The sequence below is a fragment of the Plectropomus leopardus genome, chromosome 13 (assembly GCF_026936395.1).
Source record: "Plectropomus leopardus strain MGB_pleo_1.0 chromosome 13, ASM2693639v1, whole genome shotgun sequence".
Classification (NCBI taxonomy): Eukaryota; Metazoa; Chordata; class Actinopteri; order Perciformes; family Serranidae; genus Plectropomus; species Plectropomus leopardus.
In genome coordinates, this window is record NC_142188.1 from 24,633,834 (window position 1) to 24,657,594 (window position 23,761).

The window sequence follows — 23,761 nt, forward strand, 5'->3', positions numbered from 1 at the left end:
CCAGCATCAATCAAGGAGAGGTTTCTGTACCACCAGGGACAGCGAGACTTTGCATCTCCAGTTTGTGGATTACTCATGTTGTGTGTACACGCGCGTGCATCAGTGTGTGAGAGTGTGCGAGCGAGACAAGGGTGATCACGCTGACTCCAATAGACTGAATCACTGTTTGCATGGTTGGCCAACTGAGTCACAACTGGCACAGAAATGCTGGACACATTAGGGTGCTGGGAGCAGATTTGGGAACGGAGAGCTGTGCGAAGCCTCCTCTTGTTTTCAGGGGTACTGAAGCATTACTTCACTCCTGTAATGCTTGAATGAGCCTTCAGCTGAGTGACCTGAACATGTGTGACAAATATCCTTTAAAAGCACGTTTAAAAGCTGGTAGTTCATCCTTTAATAGAGGGATAGAAGTCAGGTTTCTCCCACTGTGCATACGTATTAGTTCTAAGCGGTTCAAGACAACATGCAGTGCAGAAAAAGCACACACTGGTGAATTAGAGTTACCTGACTGGTTCTGAAGGTGACTCGATAGTTGTACTGCATTCCATCTTTCTCCTTCCCATCGTCCAGCCGCTCCCTGCGCACGCTGACCGCCACGGGTCCCAGATTGTCATCGAATCCAAAGTAGTTTTGATGCTCTGAAAGTTGAGTAAAAAATACTGGAATTAAACAAACAGATCAATGATCCACCCTGCAAGTGACAAACCACTGCAGAGAAAAAAAAGACTTATGAAGAGCTCTGCCTGCACTGCGCTCATGGACCTGCAAAAACCACAGATTTTAGATAGAGGACACAGATTGATACCAAAGGACACGCAGGCATTTCAAAGATGTTGAAAAGAAGAAGAAGAGAAAAAAAAGAAAGTTCTGAAGAATTCACGTGTCCAGGCACACTGCTCTGCCGTGCTTGAGACTGTTTGCATTGGCTATTTTAAATTGTAATATTTTAGGGATAATGAATGTGCTTGGGAAGTACAACTGGATAAATTACACTTGGACTACACTGCACAAGTTGTGTTAAAGTTTGTAAACAAATGTTTGATATAGTTCTGCTGTTGTTAAATGCGGACCACTTTTAGTCAAATTTATAAGTAATGTTTTTAGGATTCTCCAATCACTGTGGAGGCATATGAAAAAAACAAAATTTTCTTCACAATTTCAAGGTAAAACCCTGTGAGCACTTAAATAGTCATTTTGCAGGTGAAGTATTCCTCTTTATCAGTTTATCACTTCCTTCGCTGAGCTGAAAAACCATCTTGTAAAGTTGTGAAAGTTGTTATTACTGCACAGATTTTTCTAGAAAAAGATCTATAACATTGTTCACATCTTTATCAAATTACAGCTTTTCCTTCTGCATGTTATCAAATGCATATATATTGATTTATTAATGTAAAAAATATCAGTGTGGATTGGCCAAGGGCGAGCTGTGACACTGATTACAGAAAGCAGCAGGGGTCCAGCGGAGATCTGAAATTGATTCACTCTGGATTAGAGCCTGGCGTGTAGTGGTAGCACTGGGATTTAAAAAACAAACAAACAAATAAAAATAGAGCCCCGGACAGTTTGACCCACTCTGACCCATCACTGACCCAGATACTCCACGCAGCAGCGTCCTCCTCACCATATAAGCACATGCAGAGCAAAGTATTACAACAGACATGTTTTTGTTCATCATGAGTCAGTATTAAAGATGAATTTGGGACTCTGATTAAAAAATAATTATGTTTTAGATTATTTATTTTGAAGTGATGAATTTATAATAGCACCACACGCACACCTGTATGATGCTGACCCTCAGAGCTACCAGAGAACAAAAGGAAGCAGCAGACTTTACAAACCATGCAACCATTAAGTGATACATTGTGCAATTTTTGCCTTTGTTTTAATGGCACATTACAATAACTGACTGTGCAGGGAGGAGGAATATATGTGGAGAGACAGACAAGGAAAAGTTTCCTGGCTACATTTAAACCCAGCGGTTACATGGAATGTGCCCTAAACCACCAGGCAACCAGGATGCCCTCTCTGGTCAGGCTCAGAGTATTTATGGCCTTTAGTGGAACATACGCGGAACTGATTCTGACATTTTTTGGAATTGACAAACCAATTTATGGATTTATGTATATGAGCTATTGGTCAGAACAAAAAAAGTGATTTACATGATTTAGAAATATTATCGTGGCAGGGTGTTTTTGATGTTGGATGGTCAGTACATCCATCAGTTGAACGATTCAATCAAAAATAATTCATGTTGACATTTACAGGCCAGATTGGCATCAAATTTGGAAATAATATTTATTATCCCTTAAGGATGATTCCAAATTTTGTCAGGGGGTCACCCATTTTTTACGTTATCCAACACTCATCCATGACCATGTCATCTCAAACACTGATGTAGATCTAAAGGAAGTTTCCTGGGGATATTCATAGTGCTCAGACAAAGTCTCCTGATGTTTTTGGTAACCCCCTCAACTCTCCTGTGTACACAAAACTGACAAACTATACTAGGAATTCCTCCTAAATTTCCTTGCCAGGATGCATACCTTTTCATTTTCAATATTGCCAATGCATAGTTAATTCTTTCCATCAGGTGTATTGTGGGGTATAATACAAATGTAATGAACACTTGGGGGGTCAAAAGCGGGGCTTTAGACTTTCAGTCTTATTAGAATTAAGCATAGTAAGAACCACTACTAATTTCTGTTGACATAAAAAGTGTGAAATTTGAAACTATTTATAACAAAATACATTCAAAATACAGTATACTTTATGAGAATATTGTAGAGGTATCTATCAAGTAGTCCATTAATAGTCGAAACACAAAGAAAGATATTTTAAAACTGAGATAATTCTTTTTTTTTTTACATTAAGTCCTATAATGCTTTGCCTTGCTGTAATTTATCTGCCTATAGCTGGCTAACTGAGGCCAGTGCCTCGTGGACATTGATATCATAATGGGTAAAAGAAAGTTATTGTTTCTTAATTTAAAAAAAAACAACGTAGTTTTCTCAAAGCTTATGGCAAGCTGCTGTAAAGGAGCCAACGAGATGTAGCAGAGAAACTTGTTGTTCCTCAAGCAACATTGTGTAGCCTACTTAGACAATAAAAACAGTCAAGGCTGCTACTGATGGAGACAAAATGCGCATGAGGAGAGCACTTTTGGTTGTAATCGCTTTCGTGAGGTGGATTAATAATGCCCAGTCACCTGATGCCGAAGCAAAGCAAAGCTGTCCTCTTTATAACTTCATATTCATGTAATAAACATTCACATGCCAATAAAAAAGCAATCAGCATGAGAAATAAACCAAAAGCAAAAAAAAGACTATAATAATCAGCTGCTTATAGTAATCAATTTGACCCTGACAGACCTGATCACTTTAAGAGGTTTCCACTGTACTCAGGATTATTCTATAAAGGGTTGTTGGAGTATTTGTGTTGTGTTGTGTTGTGTTGTGTTGTGTGTGTGTGTGTGTGTGTGTGTGTGTGTGTGTGTGTGTGTGTGTGTTTGTGTGTGTGTGTGTTTAGGACATGGACAGGAGCCAAGCTTTGCACACAAAAAGCCGTGCCTTGAGCAAACACCCCCTAATCCCGACTAAAGCTGGGGAGAAAGACCTGGATTCAGCAGACAACAAAAGCAAAACCTCAGCAGGGACTCAAAGCACTGACATCTGCAAAGGCATTCCTGCAGAAGTTTTGACATTGCATCCATGCCGTGCCTAGCAATGTTAATATGCTGATTCTTGTCAGTGTGGCATTAACGTTAAGGCAAAGTGCATATCAGCATGAATAATAAATTAACTGTATGGAGGCGATGCGGGGTTAACCGCCTGTGGAATGCACGGCTTGTCAGGGACCAGGGACTGAGGGGAAATGCTCCGTGGGGCATAAGGTCAAATGGTTGCAGGAGGCCGAGTGGTCTCTTTGCATCCGAGCCAATAGGCATCAGAATACCAACAGCAGCAACATTGAGGGAGACAGTGTTGACTGCAGAGGAAAGCTTTTGTCAACACATTTCTATAACATGTCACTGTTACTCATCACTTGGTGCTGACAGCTTGCCAAAGGTTGTAGAATGGATGACTTTGATTGTCATGTCAAATAACGCTTCTTTTCCATCTTCCTGTCACTTCACACTCCAGAAATGCCTTAAGTGTTTTTTTTTTGTTTTTTTACATTTGTGGCTCTGAAACTTTATTTCAGGTCACTGCGCCCAGTTTACATGAAGCAGCATCCCAGTACCAGTGATCTGATCTCACAAGAACCTATCCATCCACATCTTAAGAGCTGAAAACCTCTGGTTCACCCCCTATTGTATGTGTTACCATCTACCTGTATATAAGCAGCCATGACCTGTGTGTGACTAGTCTTGCCCCAGGGGTGTGACTAAAACATTGTGTCCATTAGGACAGTCTGGGGAGAAACACTCCTGTTGCTAAGGGAAGGGGGCTTCGGGCAATCAATGGGATCAATGTTCAGCCCAGGTTGATAAAAGCTTCCCCTAAAGTGGTGACACGTGGCCATGTGATTGCGTGACTGTGTGAGTGTGTGCGCCCTTTTTTATGTGCGCGTGTTAATGTTAAAGTAAAGGTGACGAAAGATTTGTCTCTCCGATAAAACACCTCATGAAAAAAGGGCAAGGGTTACGTCCACATTCTGTGAGAAAAAGCATCTTCCCTAAAAACTACACCAAACATCGAAATAAAACTGACAGCAACACGGGGCATTTCAATTATACATCGGCCTGCCACAAAAAGAGGTCAAAAACACAAATACACCAGGGATACACTCGCTGTGTGTGCAGCGAACACTACGTGAGGAAACATTTCATGGTACGTGATTATCAGAGGAAGCTCAAAAACAGAGCGGATCTGTAATGTTCTTGTTAACTGGCGACACTGAGCCCCAATTTAGTTTACACACTGTCACGCTGAAGAATATTTTAATACAGTCTCTTTTTGAAGGTCAGGCATCTCTCAGTGTGAAAGGTGAAGCAGCTGTTTTCTGCGGAGGCTCAAGAATGGGTAACTCAATCTGCTGAGAGCAGCGCACACAGACAGTGGGAAAAACAGATATGTATAATGCGGTGATGGGTCGGGGTCTGCATGGTATTTCCAGCGTCAGTCACATAGGTGCTTTAATGAGGGGACCTGGGACCTTGGCATAGTTTTACTGACCCTAAAGTTTCATAGGAGGGGTCCTAACACCCCCGCAGCCCCCGCGGGGAACAGCTGCAACACACCCTCTCGCTCACCTCTCGCTTCTCACATGACTAATCACAGCTTCTCCGCGGGGTTCAGGGCAATATCACAGGGAGGACATGACCGCTCCTCTCCTGAGGAAGTGAAACACACACCCTTGCACCAAACACAAGCCTGCTATTGTTCTGTCCTTTATTTCATCTGGTCCTACAAAAATAACTGGGCCGTCAAGATATCTGACCCAATGTGCGGAGGCTGTTCCATTTGGGAGCTCGCTCTCACGCAGCATTGACTGTAGTCTTGTTTCAAGGAAATGGATTTGGCCTGGAAAGTTTAATAAACCTCGACGCTGAGTTGTTTAAATCCTTCTGTATCATCTCTGTAAACTCAAAAATCACACATTATACTCATCATAAGCATTCCTTACCTCTCCCATAGAAGTACTTGTGGTAGTAGTATGCTCCGAGGTCGATGTGCTCGATGATGTAGCGCTTCACCTTCTCCCTGTGGATAGGTTGGTTTTCTCGAGGCACCTCCAGTACAGAGACTCCTGCGTTAGTGCAGTGGGAGCTTAAAGATGATTCAAATGAGCAGCTTTCTGACATCCCGCTATAGTTGGCACTGTTGGCTCTGGAGAGGGAGATCCTCCTCTCGCCCTCACCACCGATCTCATTACGAAAGTGTGGACAGCTCAGCACTAAGCTGTTGCTCTTCCCGTCCCCCTCGTCGGCATCCAGGTTCTCCTTGGGGTTCAAGTCCTCCCTGCTGCCGAGTGGAGACTCAAACAACGGGGCATTCCCACTGCTACATCCTGCTGCTCCGCCATCTGTCCCTGCTCCAAGTCCAGCCCCGGCTCCAGCTCCAGGCACCCCGGCTCCAGGCCCGAGTCCGGCGGATGCAGCTGAAGCCCCAGTAGTGGTGTTCTTCCTCTGGCTCAGGTTAGCTCTGCTTGCCACCGCCTCGCTGATGTTGAAAAGAACGCTCTGGACGTCATAGTGCGCAAAGCATTTTTGAAAGCTGAGTGGTCGCCGGTCATCCTCTATTGAGAGCCGCATGGCGTCACTCTCACTCTTTATGGTCCGCAGTTTCCTGAACAGAGACGTTTCAGATGATTCCGATTTAAGACGCCTCATGAAGGATTTCTCCGGCTCCCGGCTGTAGAGCAGAGAGTGGTCGATGTAGTCGTAGCCTGGAATGTGGACTATCTCGCCCCGAGCGATCTGGGCTGCTGTCTGCAAGCTGGGGGAGAGGGAGGCGTCACAGCGCAACAACTCAGGGAAACCCAGAGGCGGTATGCTACGGTGATCCAGGGTGTCCACTCGGTAGCCCCTAAGCATGGTAAAGAAGCCGTCTCCACCTAGGCCCTGACGGTCAATGGAGGACGTGCTGCCGTATTCACGGTGCAGCGAGGCCCCGGTGTTTGGATTGACAGCATTCTGGTCCATTATGTCCTCAGAGTCAATGTCACTAATGGTAACATCACTGTTACTACGTTGGCGGATGGGATGTAGACCCTTCAGCGGGGAGTGGCTGAGGAGGTCACTCAGTGTGTATTTGTCAGAGTAGTCTACCTCCAGACAGACTGCTTCGCCTTGCTCCAGTATCTCCACTGTATGTTCCTGCTGGCCGTTCTGAAACACTGGTATCACACTCTGATAGTTTGGAGAGGGCCGTCCGTCCCATCCGTCTTTCCTTGGTGGCCAGTCTGTCACCCTGGCCCTGACGCCCATTTTAGGCATGGCTGGAGTACCATTTGTTTTGCCTGCGCCGTCAGGTTTCCCCTGCATGTTTGGGGCTGGTGGTCCCATGCTACCATTCAGGGCTTTGAGTTTCCTGTTGAATAGCTCCTCTGACTGCATGACTTTGGAGTACTCTTCTGGGCCTCCCACAATTCCCACGGGGTTTGATTTGTTATCCGTCACAGGGCTCAAAATACTCATATCCTGCTGGCAGACTCCTTGAAGAGCAGACTTCCAGGACCCTTCTTCATTACATCATGTGATTTGCTCACTGGTGAGCGGAGGAGGAGCCTCTTTCCTGAGTCGACGAAGCAGCCGTCGTCATAACTCACAGAAGGCGGCTGGCACGACGATCGACACGCAGCATTTGGATGTCAAGGACAAGTGTCTGAGGGGCGCTGAGGCACAGCGGAGTGGAGTCTTTTCTCACAGCGTGCCGCCAATGCAGAACGACAGCTGGAAGAGTTGGATCTGTGACACAGGAACAAAAACAGAGAAGAAAATGTTAGCACCCAGCGAGAAGGTTGAGACATTTTCATTCAAATCATAGGGAAAAGCAGTTTGTATTCCTCAAAATGACCCCAAAATAAGGCACATTCAGTTCAGCTATAAAAATGATGATCCTGCTGACCTAAATGCCTGCATCCCTGTTATCATGTAATAAACTCCCCACTAAGGGTTATGTAGGGCTGCATTAGTTTTTTGGAACTATGCGGAGCATATCATCGAATATGGCTAATTAGTGTATTTGAGAATAGCTGGTGCTATTATGGGTTTATAACAAGATAGATGTATATCTTTGTTGGTGCTTCCAGCCAATGCCTAACAGATGGCGGTGAAGCAAATTACAGCAACAAGAGGCAGATGTTCAGCTAAATGTTCACATGTACCAATATCTGATCCAAGCGCTCGCAGCATCATCGAGCCTGCAAATTATACAGGAGGGATAGTTTTGCATATTCAACGCCAATTCCACTTTCCGCCTTTTTATCTGATGCAGTTGGTTAGGAGGAAAATTAACAAGGAGGTAAATTGGCTATGACAAATAAAAAACTGAAATGTAATATAATATATATGATAGCCACAAATCCACTAAAATATAAGCTTCACTGCCACAACAACAGAAAAGAAAGTTTGCAAGTTTACTCTTTTCCACTTGTTCAGTGTTGTTCACCTGGGGAAATAAACAGACAAAAAGCTGATTCCAGCAGTTTTGTTCATTAACCTGAACATCTGAGGACAAAGAGAAAGAGAGAGAAAACATTAATCTGCTAGTCCTTGAAAAGCGGCTCTGTTCCCTCTTGGGTATTTCAGCAAACTCACATGGTTTCCATTTTTATTCAGTCTTTCCTTATGTTCTTTGCCATGTGTAGACTTTTGTTAGAAAGGCGCCGGGTTGGTCATATAGCCTCAATCAACTGCAAAAAACGATTCGACACGGGCAATATAATAAAGATGCTGACAAACAAAGACTGCAGTGTATACTGAAGCTGAAAGCCAAACTTCAAGAGGAAGCAAGAAGCTTGTGTCTCATCAATCCCATCACATGATATACAGTATGTCGAAGGTCAGGTGGGAATAAATGACTGAGGTGTTACTTTGGGTTCATCTCCCCAAACACTGACTACTGCACTGAAGATCACACCACACCCTGCCACAATAGAGACTACAAGTCTTCCAACAGTGACCTAAATGCTTTTTTCTTGTTCTTTGTGGCTGGTGGTGTGCCTCATTCCTCCTACTACTGCAATCATGTGAAAACCCCATGAGTTATAAGTAAACCCTCCACATTGCAGAGTACAGGGCACTGGATTGCCAGTATTTTGCTTCGGCAAAGACGTGAAGCCCTGTTAAAGGTCCAGTGTGTAAGATTCAGGGAAATATATTGGCAGAAATGGAATCTAACAGTGACTTTATCATATGACAATGATGTGAGCTTTGAATTCACCACTTATATGCAGAAGGATGAAGATTATGTTATTTCAAAGGCTGTCCTCTTCTGAGCAGCTGCCTCTGTGTTCACATCTTCCTGTACCAAAAAGAGTGCTCACTTTGCAGCTACATCTAGAGACCAAAATGTCCTCAGAAGTACTCTGCACACTATCTGACAAAAAAAGGACTTCTTGACTTTAAGAGATCTCAGTCGACTGAGGGGTCTCCAACTAATGATTCGTACCTTTGTCTCTCAGGGGGCCTATAAGCCTATAAGCCTTATAAAAGGCTATATTTAAAGATTTTTACCGGTTAAAATTACCAGGTTTGTTTGTTTTAAAGAGGAAGAGACCTCTGTCGATAATACAGCTCCTGTTAAAAACCACTTGAACGTCAGATTGTTAAGTTCTCAGAGAAAAAAGCTGAGCATACGTTAGCAGGCGCTGGGTTAACAGCCTGTCTGCAACAAGCCAAACAGTGATGGAAAATCAAGAAAGTGTAACATGAAACTGCTTTTTTAAGTGTTTTAACTGGTTTTGATCACCTGGTCCGTGTGTTGTGGAGAGGAAGAGACCTCTTGTGGATGTTTCGGCCCCCCACAAAACCTCCTGAACAATGAACGCCGACAGAATCCTAACCAGGAGGTCACTCTCAGCACATGGAAGAAGTGTTAGCTGGTTGCGTTCTGCAATCCTCACCCCCTCTTTAAAGCCATTCTCTTTTTAAGGATTTACTGTGAACATGAGACATGAAGTTGCATCAGTTCCGTCCACTGGCCTTTAATAAGATATCTTCTGTTCCCACACAACTGTTTACATTTCTCTTTTACTGTTGAGGAGGAGGGTGAACTATTTTGGGATGAAAATGTGGGCCACATCAAGATTAGCTACAGGCCACCAGACTAGCCCAAATACACCCGGGATAACTCGGAAACACAGTAATAAGAAAGTATGTGCTTCAAGCCCAGGCCAAACACAGGTTAATGCATGCATGACCCAAATGTGTAGGAATAGATTGATAATGATACGTTCTCAGTATCAGTCTACTGCCAAACTACCCACAATCCTCTTTCTCCCATTACAAATTGGTCTGGTTATGGACACAGCTTCATTCACAAGCAGGAAATTTTAGTGTCACTGTATTTAGAAAAGGCTTAGAGAGGACAGTGAGACATTGTGTTGTGTCATATGAATGCATAATGTAGTGATGAGCACTGTTCTGGGAAATATGTTTGTCCGTTACATTTGGTGACCGATGAATAATGGAAAATGTGTTGGGTTGTAGTGTAGTAAAGAATGCCAGAGCTAATCACTTTCAATATAAACAACATCTGTGTCTGAAAAGGGCCAAAGTAGAAGATTTGGTTAAAAAGTTAATTTTATTATTTCTACATAAAACAGTGCATTCTAATCTACAAAAGTGACTTCTCATGCTAAAAATGAAAAGAATGCTTCACCCACAAAATGGTCATTTGTATATCAAGTACTCACCCTGTGTTTTATTGAATTTATCAAGAAAACTTTGTTTTTCTCATATGTCTCCACAGTGAATGCAGAATCCAAAAACTTGTGATGAATTGAAGTTATAGGGGTCTGCGTTAAACAACAGCAAAGCTATATCAAAACATCTGTTTTCAAGCTCTCACACAACTCATACAGTACAATCCAGTCTCATTTATCCAGTCGTATGCTCAATACTTCCCGAATAGATAGCCATTTCCATCTTCAAAGCCAGACTCCATTAACATTAACAGTAATTTTACCTGGCTGAACACAGGAGCTCCTGACTTTGGTGTTTTATAAGGTTAGTTCTGATTCACCAAAGTCACAAAATAACACAAACTAACTGAACGAGGCAGGTCCGTGTTCAGTGAGGTAAATATTACTGTTTCGCTTCTAGATCAGCTCCCCATAAGAAAGAGCTGTGTATCTGGGAAAACTGATCATACCACTTAATAAATAAGTCTTGGATTATACTACACAAGTTGTGTGAGAGTTTGTAAAATTACATTTTGATATAGTTTTTCTGTTGTTAATTGTGAACTTCTATGACTTCATTTCTTCAAGAATTTCTTCTTTTTTTGGATTCTTTGTTAACCCTGGAGGCATGTGAAAAAAATGTCAAAGTCAGTGTAACACAGGGTGAGTAATTGTTATGCCAATTTTGAGGTGAAATATTCCTTTAATAACTAATGGAGTTTAATTTCCTAGACTGGTGCTTGAATCATACATGTTCCCCAATATGCTACTATGCAGGGACCCATGTAACATTTTTTTCTGAAAAATTACCACGATATGAGGTCTAAATAAGTAGATTTGTCATGACTTGACAAAAGAAAAAAAGGAAACGTGACCTCCACTGCTTTAAACACTAAATATCCATCACCCCAAGACATCCTGCTGCCAAAACAAATGAAAAATCTTGAAAAAAATGACTCTAAACTTTCACTCTTGCTAGTGGACGTATTTATTATTTAAGTTTTAAGTTTAAGTCTTTCTCTGTTGCTCATCCATGTGTAACATTGACAGCAGAGGTAACTATGTTGCAAGTCTGCTGACCAACACCCAAATGTCACGCGTTGACTGATCACAGTCCTTTCACACTCACAATAAGAGCCAGTGACAGCCAAAATGTGCCACCTGCGCAAACAGCTTTATCAATGGTGACACTCCAACAGAGGCTTTAACGGATGACTGAGAACAAGAAGAACAAAGAAAGTGACATACTGTAATCTCAATGCATGACAACAAAACAGCATGAATTACTTTTCACAGTAGTCTGTGAGGAGCAGCTATAAAAAAAAAAAAAAGAAAAGGCAGAGGGTTGTAATGCTGTCAACACAGGCAAACCAAGAACACAATCGAAGATGAATGTTTGGAGAAAACAGGATTATATCATCAAATAAAATATAAAAAAACAAGTCATAAACCTTACAATAAAAAGGACTATTACATCCTTTTAAAGCACACTTCTAGTTGTGTTATTGCATCCTGGTTTTGCCTTCAACCTCCAACATAGTTTAAACAACAGAAGCAGACTAGTCTGTTTATGTTCACACTGACTAGCCTCTCCCTGTTTGTGCTGCTACGCGAGGTCAGGAAAGGGTTAGCTGGCCGTTATTTCATGTTGAGGACAGAACAGGATAAACTAGGGAACATGGTGGTCTGTGTTTCCCTTTCCTGCCGTCTATTAGCCACTTTCCCCTCTGACAGTGATTAATGAACACAGTCGCACCGTGTCTCGTTCCACATCCATCCCCCCTGCGCCCCCCCAACCAATAGAAAGTGCAATGGACTACTTGGTCAGCAGAATCTATCTTCTGTGTGACCTGAAGGAGGCTGTTTTCTGTCCTTGTCTTTGTGGCTGTGTGCAAAGGGAGGCAGCAGATGGAGGGTGGGCGTTCTGCTTTGCTAACAGCCCTTTATTACTGGAGTAATGCATCACCATTATGGGTGTTTAAGACACAAGGCCTGGTGAACATGGGGGGGGGGGTTGAGAAGAAGGGATGGGAGAAAAAGAGAGGCCTAATTACAGTAATGAACTCATTTTCTGTCTCTGATGTTGGATATTCTGTCTTTCATCTTGGCTCTTCCAGAGAGGAGTGGCCCAGCCGTTCTGCCAGGTCTTAAAATAATCCTCTGACATTGTGGCCTGATTAAAGGCCCGGCTGATATTAATATGCTGTCAGAAAAGTGAACACGTTCTGTCCACCATCCTGTGATTAATAGTTCACTATCACTGATATTTCACCCGAGCAGGACACACGGCGTGACGCCGGCAAACTCCAACAGACTCACTGCACTGACTGACTTCTCATTAGTCACTTCTTGGACTCCTACACAACTGTCGCTGTGATCATAGAGAGGAAGTCCCATCAACAAAGCAGCAGACTGTCTTTTTGTTGGTTACAGCTCTCTTTCAGTTCTCCTCATGCTTACAGTATCTGATTGATCAAACTGGGTAATATGGCACACTGAAAAATGCTTAACTCCTCAACGACTTGAGCTAAGAGTGAAAATAAATGTAAATTTAAAAAAGAGATATATGTAAATTAAGTCACAATGCAAGGATCTTCTACAAAACAGCACTGCATATATTAACACCAAAGCTCCATTTGATGCCAGTTGCAAACACATTTCGTAAGCAACATTATTAAGATTACTCCACTCAGAGATGACAGCACTTAAGGAAATTAGGCACATACTGTACACTCAAAAAGCAGGGCCATGTAATAAGCCCTTTAAAAAACAGTCTTGAGAGGAATCTAGATCTTCTGTGTGCCTTTTTTGTTGGTAACACGGCCCACTTCAAGTAGCTGTGACTCTTTGAAAAGCCAAGCTTGTCACTTGTCATGGACCTAAGGTTACCTTTTAAATATATCCTGTGCGACAAAGACTAGTCACAGTTGCAAAGGTTTAGTAAATTATATGACAAAATTGCAAGAAGTCACCTGGAAGTCACAATTATGCAAGCAAAATATCAAGGTTTGCCCATTAAAGGCACAATTTATCTGTATGTTTCTGCAGGTACACCTCACGAAATATCATAATAACACAGCAAAGTATACTGGCAAAGCTGTAGCAAAAGCATCTTGTACAGTGTTCCCACACATTTCAACAATGTTTCCATGACTTTTCAAGAACCCCTAATACAAAAAAAATGTCTTGCCACACTTGCAGGGTGTTTCTCAAACACGTTAAGATCAAACTTTATTAAGCATATTTTAGTTAGCTGGCACACATGAAGGGAGAGAAGGAACACAGAGAGACAATGATGAAACATACATGATGATAAACAAAATGCCTACACAGATTAACCCTCTGAAACCTGCATCAACATCATTTTTCTTGTGCTGCTTTCAGGTGCTTTCACAACTAGGCTATTGAAATCTTAAAACCCTGAAAAAATTGTTAAATGTCTTTCATACACATGGGGGAAAGTGTAATGACCAACTTGGAACACACACACAAATTGCAAAAAAATTAACAGATTTAGAACGTTTTTTTTTTTTTTTTAAGATAGGAAAAATGTTTAAGGAAAAAAGAAAAAAGCTTGGGAAACCGTTATCTATAATTATCATATTGACATATTTAAAATAATGTTAAATGTTTTTGCACTTTTCATGTTTTTTACTTGTCCCCGTTTGGGTTTTTTTTATACTTTCTTTTTCTTTTTTGGTGCTAATTCTCAAGTAATTTTCTTGTACTTTTTAATAATTTCTTGCTAATTTTTGGGTAATTTCTTGGGTAATTGCCTTCTTCCATGTTTTTTTTTTTAAAGAAATCAAGCCAACTTGTTCAGGTTTTAAAGGGTTAAAGCAATGTTAGATTGACAACTATGGAAAATATATTTGCCGTTATGTTAAATTACATGCAAGGTCATCCAGAAAAAAATAGTGTAACAATTTCATTACATACAACAAATTTCCATGACTTTGCCAGGCCTGGAAAATGTGATTGTGAAATTCAATGACTTTTTCAGGTTTTTCAAGACTATGGGAACCCTGCCAGTAAGTTAGAGGATCTCAATTGTTTTCAAACTTTCAACTTCCTTGAATGTTTGCATTCCTCTAAAATACAGCATCCTCCACAGTGTCCAGCCCACTGCACCTCAGGTCAAAGTCAAACATGTTTTTTTAGCCCTGACCACGATGCTGGGCCGCTCCGAGCCCTGGGGTGAACATAAACCTGTGATTATGGCCAATTATCTTTAATAAAGCCTGGTGTAATTGAGCCACATTAGTGCTCCTCTGTTCTCGGCAAGCAGGAAGTAGTAGCTGGCCTCATCCCCAAGACGCCTCGACCTTCAGAGCTGAGGCCAAGCTGCAATGCAGTCACCCTCTCCTCCCGCAGCCAAATTAGGGTGCGAGGTAGGTTAGAGGCCAAGATGATTACACCAATTTTCCAGCTCATGGACTTCATCATATAGTGAGTCAGGCAGCACTACTATGTGGAGCATATTTATACCGTTCTCTCCGTGCATTCACAGCCTGATTTATTTTAGTTCCTTGTTACCTGGCTTCTACTGTTTTGTGTTGACAGGCTGCAGCCAGTCAAACATTTGGATGTGTCACACTGTGTTCATCATTAACACAGAGGAAGGAAAGAAATCCAAGCGGAAAGCAAACAAACCTGAAGGCATGTTGCTTATGCTTCACCGCCCGCCATTTGATTCCTCAATAAACTCGCAGTAAAAACAATGAATCACATTCCATGTCACATCACACTCAAATACAATCAAATTTGCACTGCACACGGTTTTAGTGTTTCGTCCTCCGAGGAGTTGATTTAAAACAACGTGGGAGCTCTGTTTTCAATCCTCTATTGAGAGCAGCTGTTCCAACCTTGCGGTGGGAATTGGAAGGCAGTATGCAGTGGTTTTGGGCAAGATAGATATTAAATTCATCACACTTTCAGACAGGGAGGGAGGAGTGTGGGTGTATGACTGCAACCAGACACGGGCATCTCCTATCTGATGAAAACACTCGTGTTTCTGCTTCACTGGAGCGATTCTTTACCTTAACTGGGTTAAAGCAAAAGAGAATGTGAGGTTAAGAAGAGAAGTGAAACTGGTGGAGCGGGCAAGAGAAAAAAAAAATGGGAATTTTGCCAAACCGTGCAATTAAACCACAGAACCAATTAATTGGGTGATGTTATCCTTGAGAGTTCATTACTGGGGCCTGGGAAACCCAGCATAACATCTTCCCCAAGTGCCTCCAGAACCAGAAAGGACACTTGTTAAGGCTGTGTGTGTGTGCACCACAGCTCACACAGTCTATTAAAGTATGGACCAAAGAAAACCAAATGCACCATTCAACGTCTTCCTCTTTCATCTGCTGCTTGCACAATTCAACCTCACAACAGGGAGGAATCTCCCACCAGCTGACACACAAATTAGCAGTGATGCTAAAGCCCTGCCATTAATGGCTGAAACCCACCCCTTCCTGTACACAGCAATAACTCCCCATATCTGAGCCGGTAAGAACCCAATCATCTAGCTCCGCCCCCTCTTATTGTGGTCAGACCACCAGCTGAACACACCGATGTGCCAATATTGCCTGCAGGGAGTAAAGCTGAGATTTTAATGGCCAGTGTGAATGGAGGGTCACACCCTCAGTGGGAGGTAAGGAAACCAGTAAAATGAGTTCCAGCCAGCTGTCTGATATGTGGAGACTAACAGCAAACCATATCCAGCCTTGTTATCCTTTACAAATATTCACAAGGGTGAGAACTTAACAACCAGAGATGCCAAAATGTATTTAGGTTAAGTGGGGTTGCATTAGTAATAAGCAACAAAATTAAAAAATAATACTTAACTTGTGATGAGCAGCAACTTGACAGCATCATCCATTAGAGAGGATAGGGACTGTACGTAACCAAACCTTCACTTCACTCTATTTCTATCATTATGAGCTCTACTATACTCAATCTGAAGTCAGATTTGGCATGTCCTCAAAGGCGGTTGAACACAGCTCTGGGTGTGACTGGAGGTCTGTCCCTCCACACACAAGGGTGCTATTTGCAAGTTGCAGAGACATAAAGCCAGAAATCCTGACGGTTTAAATGAACAGATGCACAAGCTCCAGATGCAGCTTACAAAGTTACAGCTTATGTTACAGGAGGGACAAGATGATTTAGAAGAAGTGGCCCTAGTACTGCTTTACAACGACAAAAAACAGACGAGGAGCTAGCATGTTTGTTCCCTAAACCAAACAAGGAGAGAATAGAGAGGTCGCTCTTTTCTAACACCAGAGGAGGGATACCAGTGAGGTGTGCCAGGCGCTTTTATGATGTGCCAAAACAAGCGACCCGTTTCATTTAAAACCTTCGCCTATTCATCACATTATCACAATTAAATAAACACTCTAAGTAAGTAACCTTAATGGCATTTAATTCATTGCATTAGAAGTGTATTCAAACACCTTTTTCCTGTATTCTGTATTTTATATATTTAGGCCATGATTCAGGAACAGATAACTGCAAGTACCTGTGGTCCACTACAGTACATTACCAATATTTTTTGTCTAATTTAAGCATCATGAAAGCTGATAAATTCAGCTAAAAACCCTGCTACTTTCTACCAGCTGTCAGTGTAAAAAACAACAATGGTCTTAGTAGATCCTTGTGTATTCCTGAAACTTATTCATGGGATTCATGGATTTCTTTCAAAGTTGCCTCAAAATGATGCCTGCACACACTGCATCAATCAAGCCCAGTGCAGGACTTTTTTTACATGCTGCAAACCTGCCATAACGCCTGAGACAACGTGACATTTCTGTTTTTTTCAATGTACAACTAGTCCCTCGATGTTTTACTTCTCATCTGCAGTCTCATCTCTATTTGACAGACTGTGTATGTGTGTTCTGTGCCTTCAAGCTGACATGTCACATCAACACCGCTAACCATTCTGACACGATCCACACAAACACACACAGTGACCTCATGCCAACATTGAGATTGGCGCGACAGAAGCAGAGACCAAGACTGCATCCACACTGATAGGTTTTCATTTTAATATGGTGTTTTTATTGAGAAAGATCTCAATACACACAAGCATTTTAACACCATTTTAGAAATAATCTCCATCCATACTGGACCCTAGGTGCAAATGTAGATGCAGTTATGCATTAAAAAAACATATTAGAGTGGATATAGAGCAAAAGAACACATAAAAGGACAAGAGTGTGCACAAGAGTTTGTGCTTTTAAAAAGAGAGGGGTTGAACAGAGGCAGCTTCTGCAGGAGCAAAGAGACGATTAAAGGCTTTCTGTTTACATCTCAGCGCACACAGACCCGAGTTGACCCAACAGCAGAAGAACAATCAGTAGAGGAGATAAAAAAGGAGGTCAGACAGCACAGAGTAAACATGTACCCTCATCGTCTCATCATTCCCCCCAGCGCTGGGCTTAACAATGCACTGTGGGAAATGCCCAAATTCACTAATGCCCTGTCAGTGCCCCAGGTGCACAGACTTATAGAGAACACAGCCTCGATCAAACAAGCACTGCAGTGTGTCCAGGACTCTATCCTCTGGCACGAGCGCAACTTCAAAGTAAACTCTTCATACTCTGTCTGCATTTTGATCTATATAAAAAAAAACTTGAGTTCAAAAACTTTTGGATTGAGAAGACCAGACAGGAATCTCTGCAAAAAGGAAGTGGCTTCATACCAGAATAAGACTTCAATGCTTCCATAACAGCCCAGGAAAATTGAACAGCCTTCCGCAGATATGAGACAGCTGGAATACAAGACGCTGCAGAGATGTAGCTATGCTAGAAACTGATATCTGCTCCTGTGGTTACAGAGCCAACCCGAGGTCGCTGCCCTCCAACAGCCATCTCGCCACACCTCATCTGTCAACAGTTGTGCTCTCACGTGTAAAATTAAACAAAAGATAGCTGTTTGCTTTGCCACAGACTTTGCAGTTCAGACTGGTGGTTATTTCTAGCTGCTGTCTTATCGTGGAGGCAGCTTATATGAACATGAGTCTGTTTTCCTACACCGCTGCACCCCCCCCGAGTATGCTCCGCTTCGTGCTAGCAGTAGCTCCATCTGGAATGTCTGAAGCGCAGGGGTCAACTGTGATCCGACTCCATTTCACTTGGTTCAGGGAACAGTAAGTATTTACCCAACAGAAACTGCAAAATGGTAAAAATTCTTTTCATTTCCTGCACACATTTAAATCTCATAATATCTACCATATGCTGAGTCACAGACAAAGAAAAGAGATCTGCCAGTAGAAAGTGGTTTGAGACTCCACGATTGTGTCGAAGCCAGAGAAATAGAGGAAGGGAGAGTCATTGTAAATCCAATTATGTGTATACTGATCCAAGCAACATGAAGGCACATAACTTTCACCTCTGTTTCTCTGGAAACATCAATTGTGTCTCACAAAGGAATTGATTGTATTTTGAAGCACTGCAGAATGTTTTGAAGCTATGCATGCGAAGGGCTCAAACACAACATTTTTGCTTCTAAAACAATTAGTGTGTCAGGAGTGTTTTGGCAGGCTATATGCTCAGTAAATATCCACTACAGATGTTCATAAAGTGATTTAAGAGACACAACTCTTATCAGTTGGTTATAACTAATGCCTACCATACACCAGAAGACTTTGAATAATCTTTGAACATACTTTTAACAGACTAAATCCTTGACACCCTATAGATTTTACAAAAACTGTGGATCTTGCAGGGTCACTATGTGCAAGACCACAACTTGATTCCCTTTGAGGTCGTTTCCCAGCCTGCTCCTGGTGTAATATGGTATGCCAAACTCCCTTCAAGAAATGTGAAGTTTTAACAATTCCTTATGTCTCCACAAAATCACATAACTTCAGAAACCCAAACTAAAAGGTGTCATATGTCGACAGTATTGCTGTCAATTCGGCATCAATATAATCTATAAAGATGAACTACATTTGCGTATAAACTTTACATTTTGGATTTTGTCCCTTCAATTTGCCACCAGCCTCCATTGGTTAGCTGTGCTATATTAGTGGGAGAAGACTGTGGGGATGTTTTTAGGTTAAAATTAAGTTCTCATGCTAAAATAATTGTGTGTTGGGGGATCATATAGCCAAATTAAACATAGATTTTTTTTTTCATTCCATAACTCCACCAGTTGCTCCTCCTTTTCCACAGTACAAGAGAACTGAGATATATTCTTCGGCCTCCTTGGGGTCCCCTTCATGTGAACCGTCTAACCGGTTTACTGCTGCTTTTTTGGTGATGAAGGTTGTTGACAATGTTCACTTAATTTAACTTCAGTATTTGTGTGAGCCAAGACTAAAAACTTGATAATATTAAGAAATTTGGTCTGAACATCAGGCAAGAAAAAAGATGGACCGAGTTTTATGACCACCTTACACCAAATGAAAAAGATCACAGGTGTGTGAACCAGCTGATGTTAAACTCATTGGAAACTTGTTTGTAATGATGAAATCACTTGAATTGTCGATTATTGGAAGGCCTGGCAAAGGCAGATCCTTCAATCCTTCAACATTTCTAACAGTATTTCTAATGCAAACATGAAACACACCTTGTCCTGCAGTTCTCATGTTTCTAAATTCCAACGTCAGATAATGCATTAAGATGACAGACATTGATAAATATAAAATTACCCATGCAGCTCTGGAATGACGACCTTTCGATGCCAAGATTGACATAATTACTAACAGCAATCCGTCAAGTGGGAGCTTAACCACAAACAAAGCACTGATGGTAGCTTCAAATAATCACATTGACAAGGTGAGCTATGCAGTGAAGGTTTTTGCAAAGAAAAGAGCCCCTGTTCTTGAGCTGGAGTGACACTTACATAAAAACAGCACAGTAGCGGTAGTGCTGGCTGTATGAAGGTAGTGCGGGAGAGAGGCAGGCCTCCTCCTGGCTCCACTGAAACTGGGAGTCTCCTACCCTGCTGCCCTGCCAGCTGGCTACGTGCCCAGCGCCTGCCAGGCAGCACACTGCCATTGTCCTTTAGTTGTTTCAGGGTGATCTGAGAATTAAACTAGGCAGGACAACAGATTTTCCTTGTTTATACACGTGAGGATGGAGAACAAGCACTGCGGCAAACAAGGGACCCATAATGCAGTGAGTTAAAAGATTTAAATGAGGTTGTAAATTTGGCGAACGATCACGTAGAGAGTCCCCATTCTGATACAAAATTAATAACTACAGACTAATATGACTAATGGAATACCGTGTTATGAAGCTATCACGAAGCACTTAGCTGTATGTCAGGTAATGTTATGTAGCAACCAGCATTAGTATCGCACCCCGGACACACATGCATAGTTTTGGATGTCGCTCCCACGGCCTATTCAGATCTCACAGACTGAAGCTTCTGTATGTTCCCAACAGAAGGAGACCGTGTTTGTTCTTGGCTGCTCCAGTGGAGCCCCACGAACAGAGAGCACTGTGCTGTGGCCCTTCTCCAAAAGGGACCATCTGTCCCCCGAACTTGGCCTAGCCACACCGGCCTTCACTGCTCTGGTGAGACAGAAAGGGACGTACAGGGTTGATGTGGCCCAGCAGGCCTCCAGAATAAACCACCACCTATTTCCATCAGCACACATCCCCCCTCTGCTGCTTCCCAGCAGCCTGCTGCTTACCCTGCAACCTCCATACCAATGACAGCCTGTCAGCAGAGTGCACTCTCTCAGGAAAGAGAGAGAGAAAACAAGGAGAGAAATGGTGAGAAGAGCGCTCTCATCTCGCAAAAGGGAAGCTGTTAAAAGAGTTGCGAGGAGTTCAGATCGAAAGCTCTGAGAACATCCGTGCTTCTGCTCCTCTGCTGAGGTCAGTCAGAGTCCACATTGTCACATTATCACTGCGAAACGGCGCAGCAGACGAGGAGAGTGCTGTGTGTGTAAAGACTGAGAAGTGACACACTAATGCACAAACACATTCATGCACATCATTCAGGGAGCAGCGTTTAGAAGTGCTGACCAGCAGAGCGACCTCAGAGCCCGTCAACACCATGGAGCATCATTCCCTCCTTTTACTCACTTCGGCCCTTCAAAGTTTGTTTTTCACACTTGGTTTGGGGATGCTGACAGGAATTTGGCATAAGAGAGACAATTTGGACTCCTGGGCAGCAGCTGGAGGCTCCACAGCTGACGCAGGATAAGGTTTAGTCAACCGGAGGATGTGAGGGGTAGGGAGGACAGGAGTAAGAACAGATACACAGATGAATCACTGGTTTATTCACCCCACAAGAACTTTCTGTGCTGTGTCTGCCAGAAACGCACACTCACAAATTCCTCCTGCGATACACCCCACAGGCTAGACCACTCAAACATACCATTGTCTAAAAACAAGACTCTCCTCACTTTACAGAATGCACATCATAAATGCAAGCAAACTTGAGGACAACATGCATTATTTAGCCTTTACATTTCGTTCCTATGAGGCTGTTACATGAAAGCCAACATTAGGAATCAACAGTTGCCATGCTTACCTGATTAAGAGAGTCCTCTTTGCATCAGAGCCATAAATCCTGAGGGCAGAGGACTCAAAGCCCTGTGAGCTACAGTGATAATGAGCCCACTGTGGAGATGCTATCCAAGTGCATTAAATCCATCAGCCACTTGTTGAGAGATATCCGCCACACTTCACAGCAGAAAGCCTCTAAAATAAACAACAGCAACCCTTCCTTCTGCTCCTTTATCCAACAACTAGTTTGGGGAGAAAATGGAGAAAGATGGAAGAAAAAGAAGGAAAGAGTAAAATAAGGACGAGTCTGGCAGCCATCGGGGAGTCAATTTAGTGAAATGCATACAGCTGCTTCTTAATGCACACGACCCTCTCCCTCCCCCTGTGACAAAGCCACCAACAGAATGAATGAGACTGAGAAATTAGCATATGTAAGGGAAAGTAGGTGGTTGTGTTGGGTGGGTGGGGGGGTGATGAGGGGATGGGGAGGGCCATGACATTCAGAGCTTCTCCGGCTGACAGGAAGGACAAGAAAAAAGAGGGGGAAAAACTATTGTTCCCGGGGAAAAGATGCCCAGGTCAAGCCAGTGACCTTCCGAGTTTGTAGCGATGGCTGACATTTGGAGCGACGGGTGATGGAGGGATCCAGTTATCTGTTCCCTACCCTGTGAGCTTGGTACAAAGGTCTGTCTGACAAACAGAGTCAGCAACCATGACCACCTTAAACACACTAAGATAAGAGGAGAAAGACCCAACCAGAGAGGGGGAATTGCCCGTCTTTCAAAACTGATAATCCCTCGAGCCAGATGCCATATGCTGAGCCTGCATATCTTTACCTTTAGCTGAGGCCAGAGCAACAGAAAGGAGGGATGTAGGGAGGCGAGAGGCTGTGAGGGTTGTAAGAGCAAGAAGAAAAATTTATTAAAAACGGAGTTCATCTCTGCAGGACGGCACTCTGCGATGCTTCACTGCAAACAGCTGTGGGTTTAAGGGCCAACACACACTGAGCCAAAGACCTGGCACCAACAAAGACTGACTGCAGTGTGTTCAAGAGCAGCTTTTATCAGTAGATGAGAGGCAGCGCATCAAAGACTACAATGACAGCAAGCTGACCACCAACAGTCATGTGCGTTCATCGCCTGCGTGGTGGGAAATAATAAGTAAGTGGTCGATTTAGGAGTTGCAATTGACAATGTAAAGGCTTGCTGTGCTTTGCTATGTACTGGCATCCTGCCTGGAGAAGAACAAGCTAAACAACCACAAAAAACTCAAACACAACTGGTGGAAACAACAACTTGCTCAGCTTAACAGCCTGTGCCAGAAACTTAACATTTTCAACTTTTTGGCAGACATATTCTCAGTTCATCTGTTGAAAAATTTAGTATGTTTTTTTCTTTTTGATTGCATATACAGACCCCTGAGTAGTGGGTTCTTCTTCTGCAAGCGCAGATCAGCTGGCTGTGAGCTGTAGTCTTTGTGGTGGTCAAAATCAACAAGACGTCAGGCAACATTAGGCAAAGCCATCATTAACTGTTTGATCAGTTGCTGTTTGTTGACACTAGCTGTTTGAGGTCAGCTTGGTGTGTCATGGCCCTACCATGAGTTTGGGTGTGGAGACTGGACCAGTGAAACCTTCTGAGCAAGGTACTTTTAACATAGGATAACACTTTCTGGTTGATTGGTCGATTTTACCAGCAATATGCTCTGCAGCATATCACTGGTTGCTATGATACGGAACATCCACAGAAGCAAAACACGTAGAGGATCAACACATAACACACTGACAAAAGTCATACACATACTGCCCAGGAACTTGTCCTGCCGGCTGTCCCTTTCACACAGACATCATTACTGTGGTGTTATTAACCCACTCCACAATCATACCTTTTATATAGTATAGCCAGTTATTTCTAACCTTCCTATGGCACATAAAGGCTAAATAAAGAACACCTCCGTGA

The 23,761-nt window shown here is 42.7% G+C and overlaps 1 protein-coding gene across 4 annotated transcripts in view; it reads right to left on the reverse strand.

Annotated features, from left to right (window-relative positions):
• sipa1l2a (signal-induced proliferation-associated 1like 2, genome duplicate a) overlaps nt 1–23,761 on the reverse strand; it is a 105,842-nt gene that overhangs the window by 62,156 nt on the left and 19,925 nt on the right. For all 4 annotated transcript variants that reach the window (XM_088086306.1, XM_088086305.1, XM_042501848.2 and 1 more), the window contains exons 2-3: nt 5,626–7,408; nt 505–638 (exon numbers count right to left, since the gene is read on the reverse strand). In XM_088086306.1, the coding sequence (XP_087942432.1) occupies nt 505–638; nt 5,626–7,138 (1,647 nt within the window). In that variant the 5' untranslated portion in view covers nt 7,139–7,408. The remainder of the gene's footprint in view (nt 1–504; nt 639–5,625; nt 7,409–23,761) is intronic.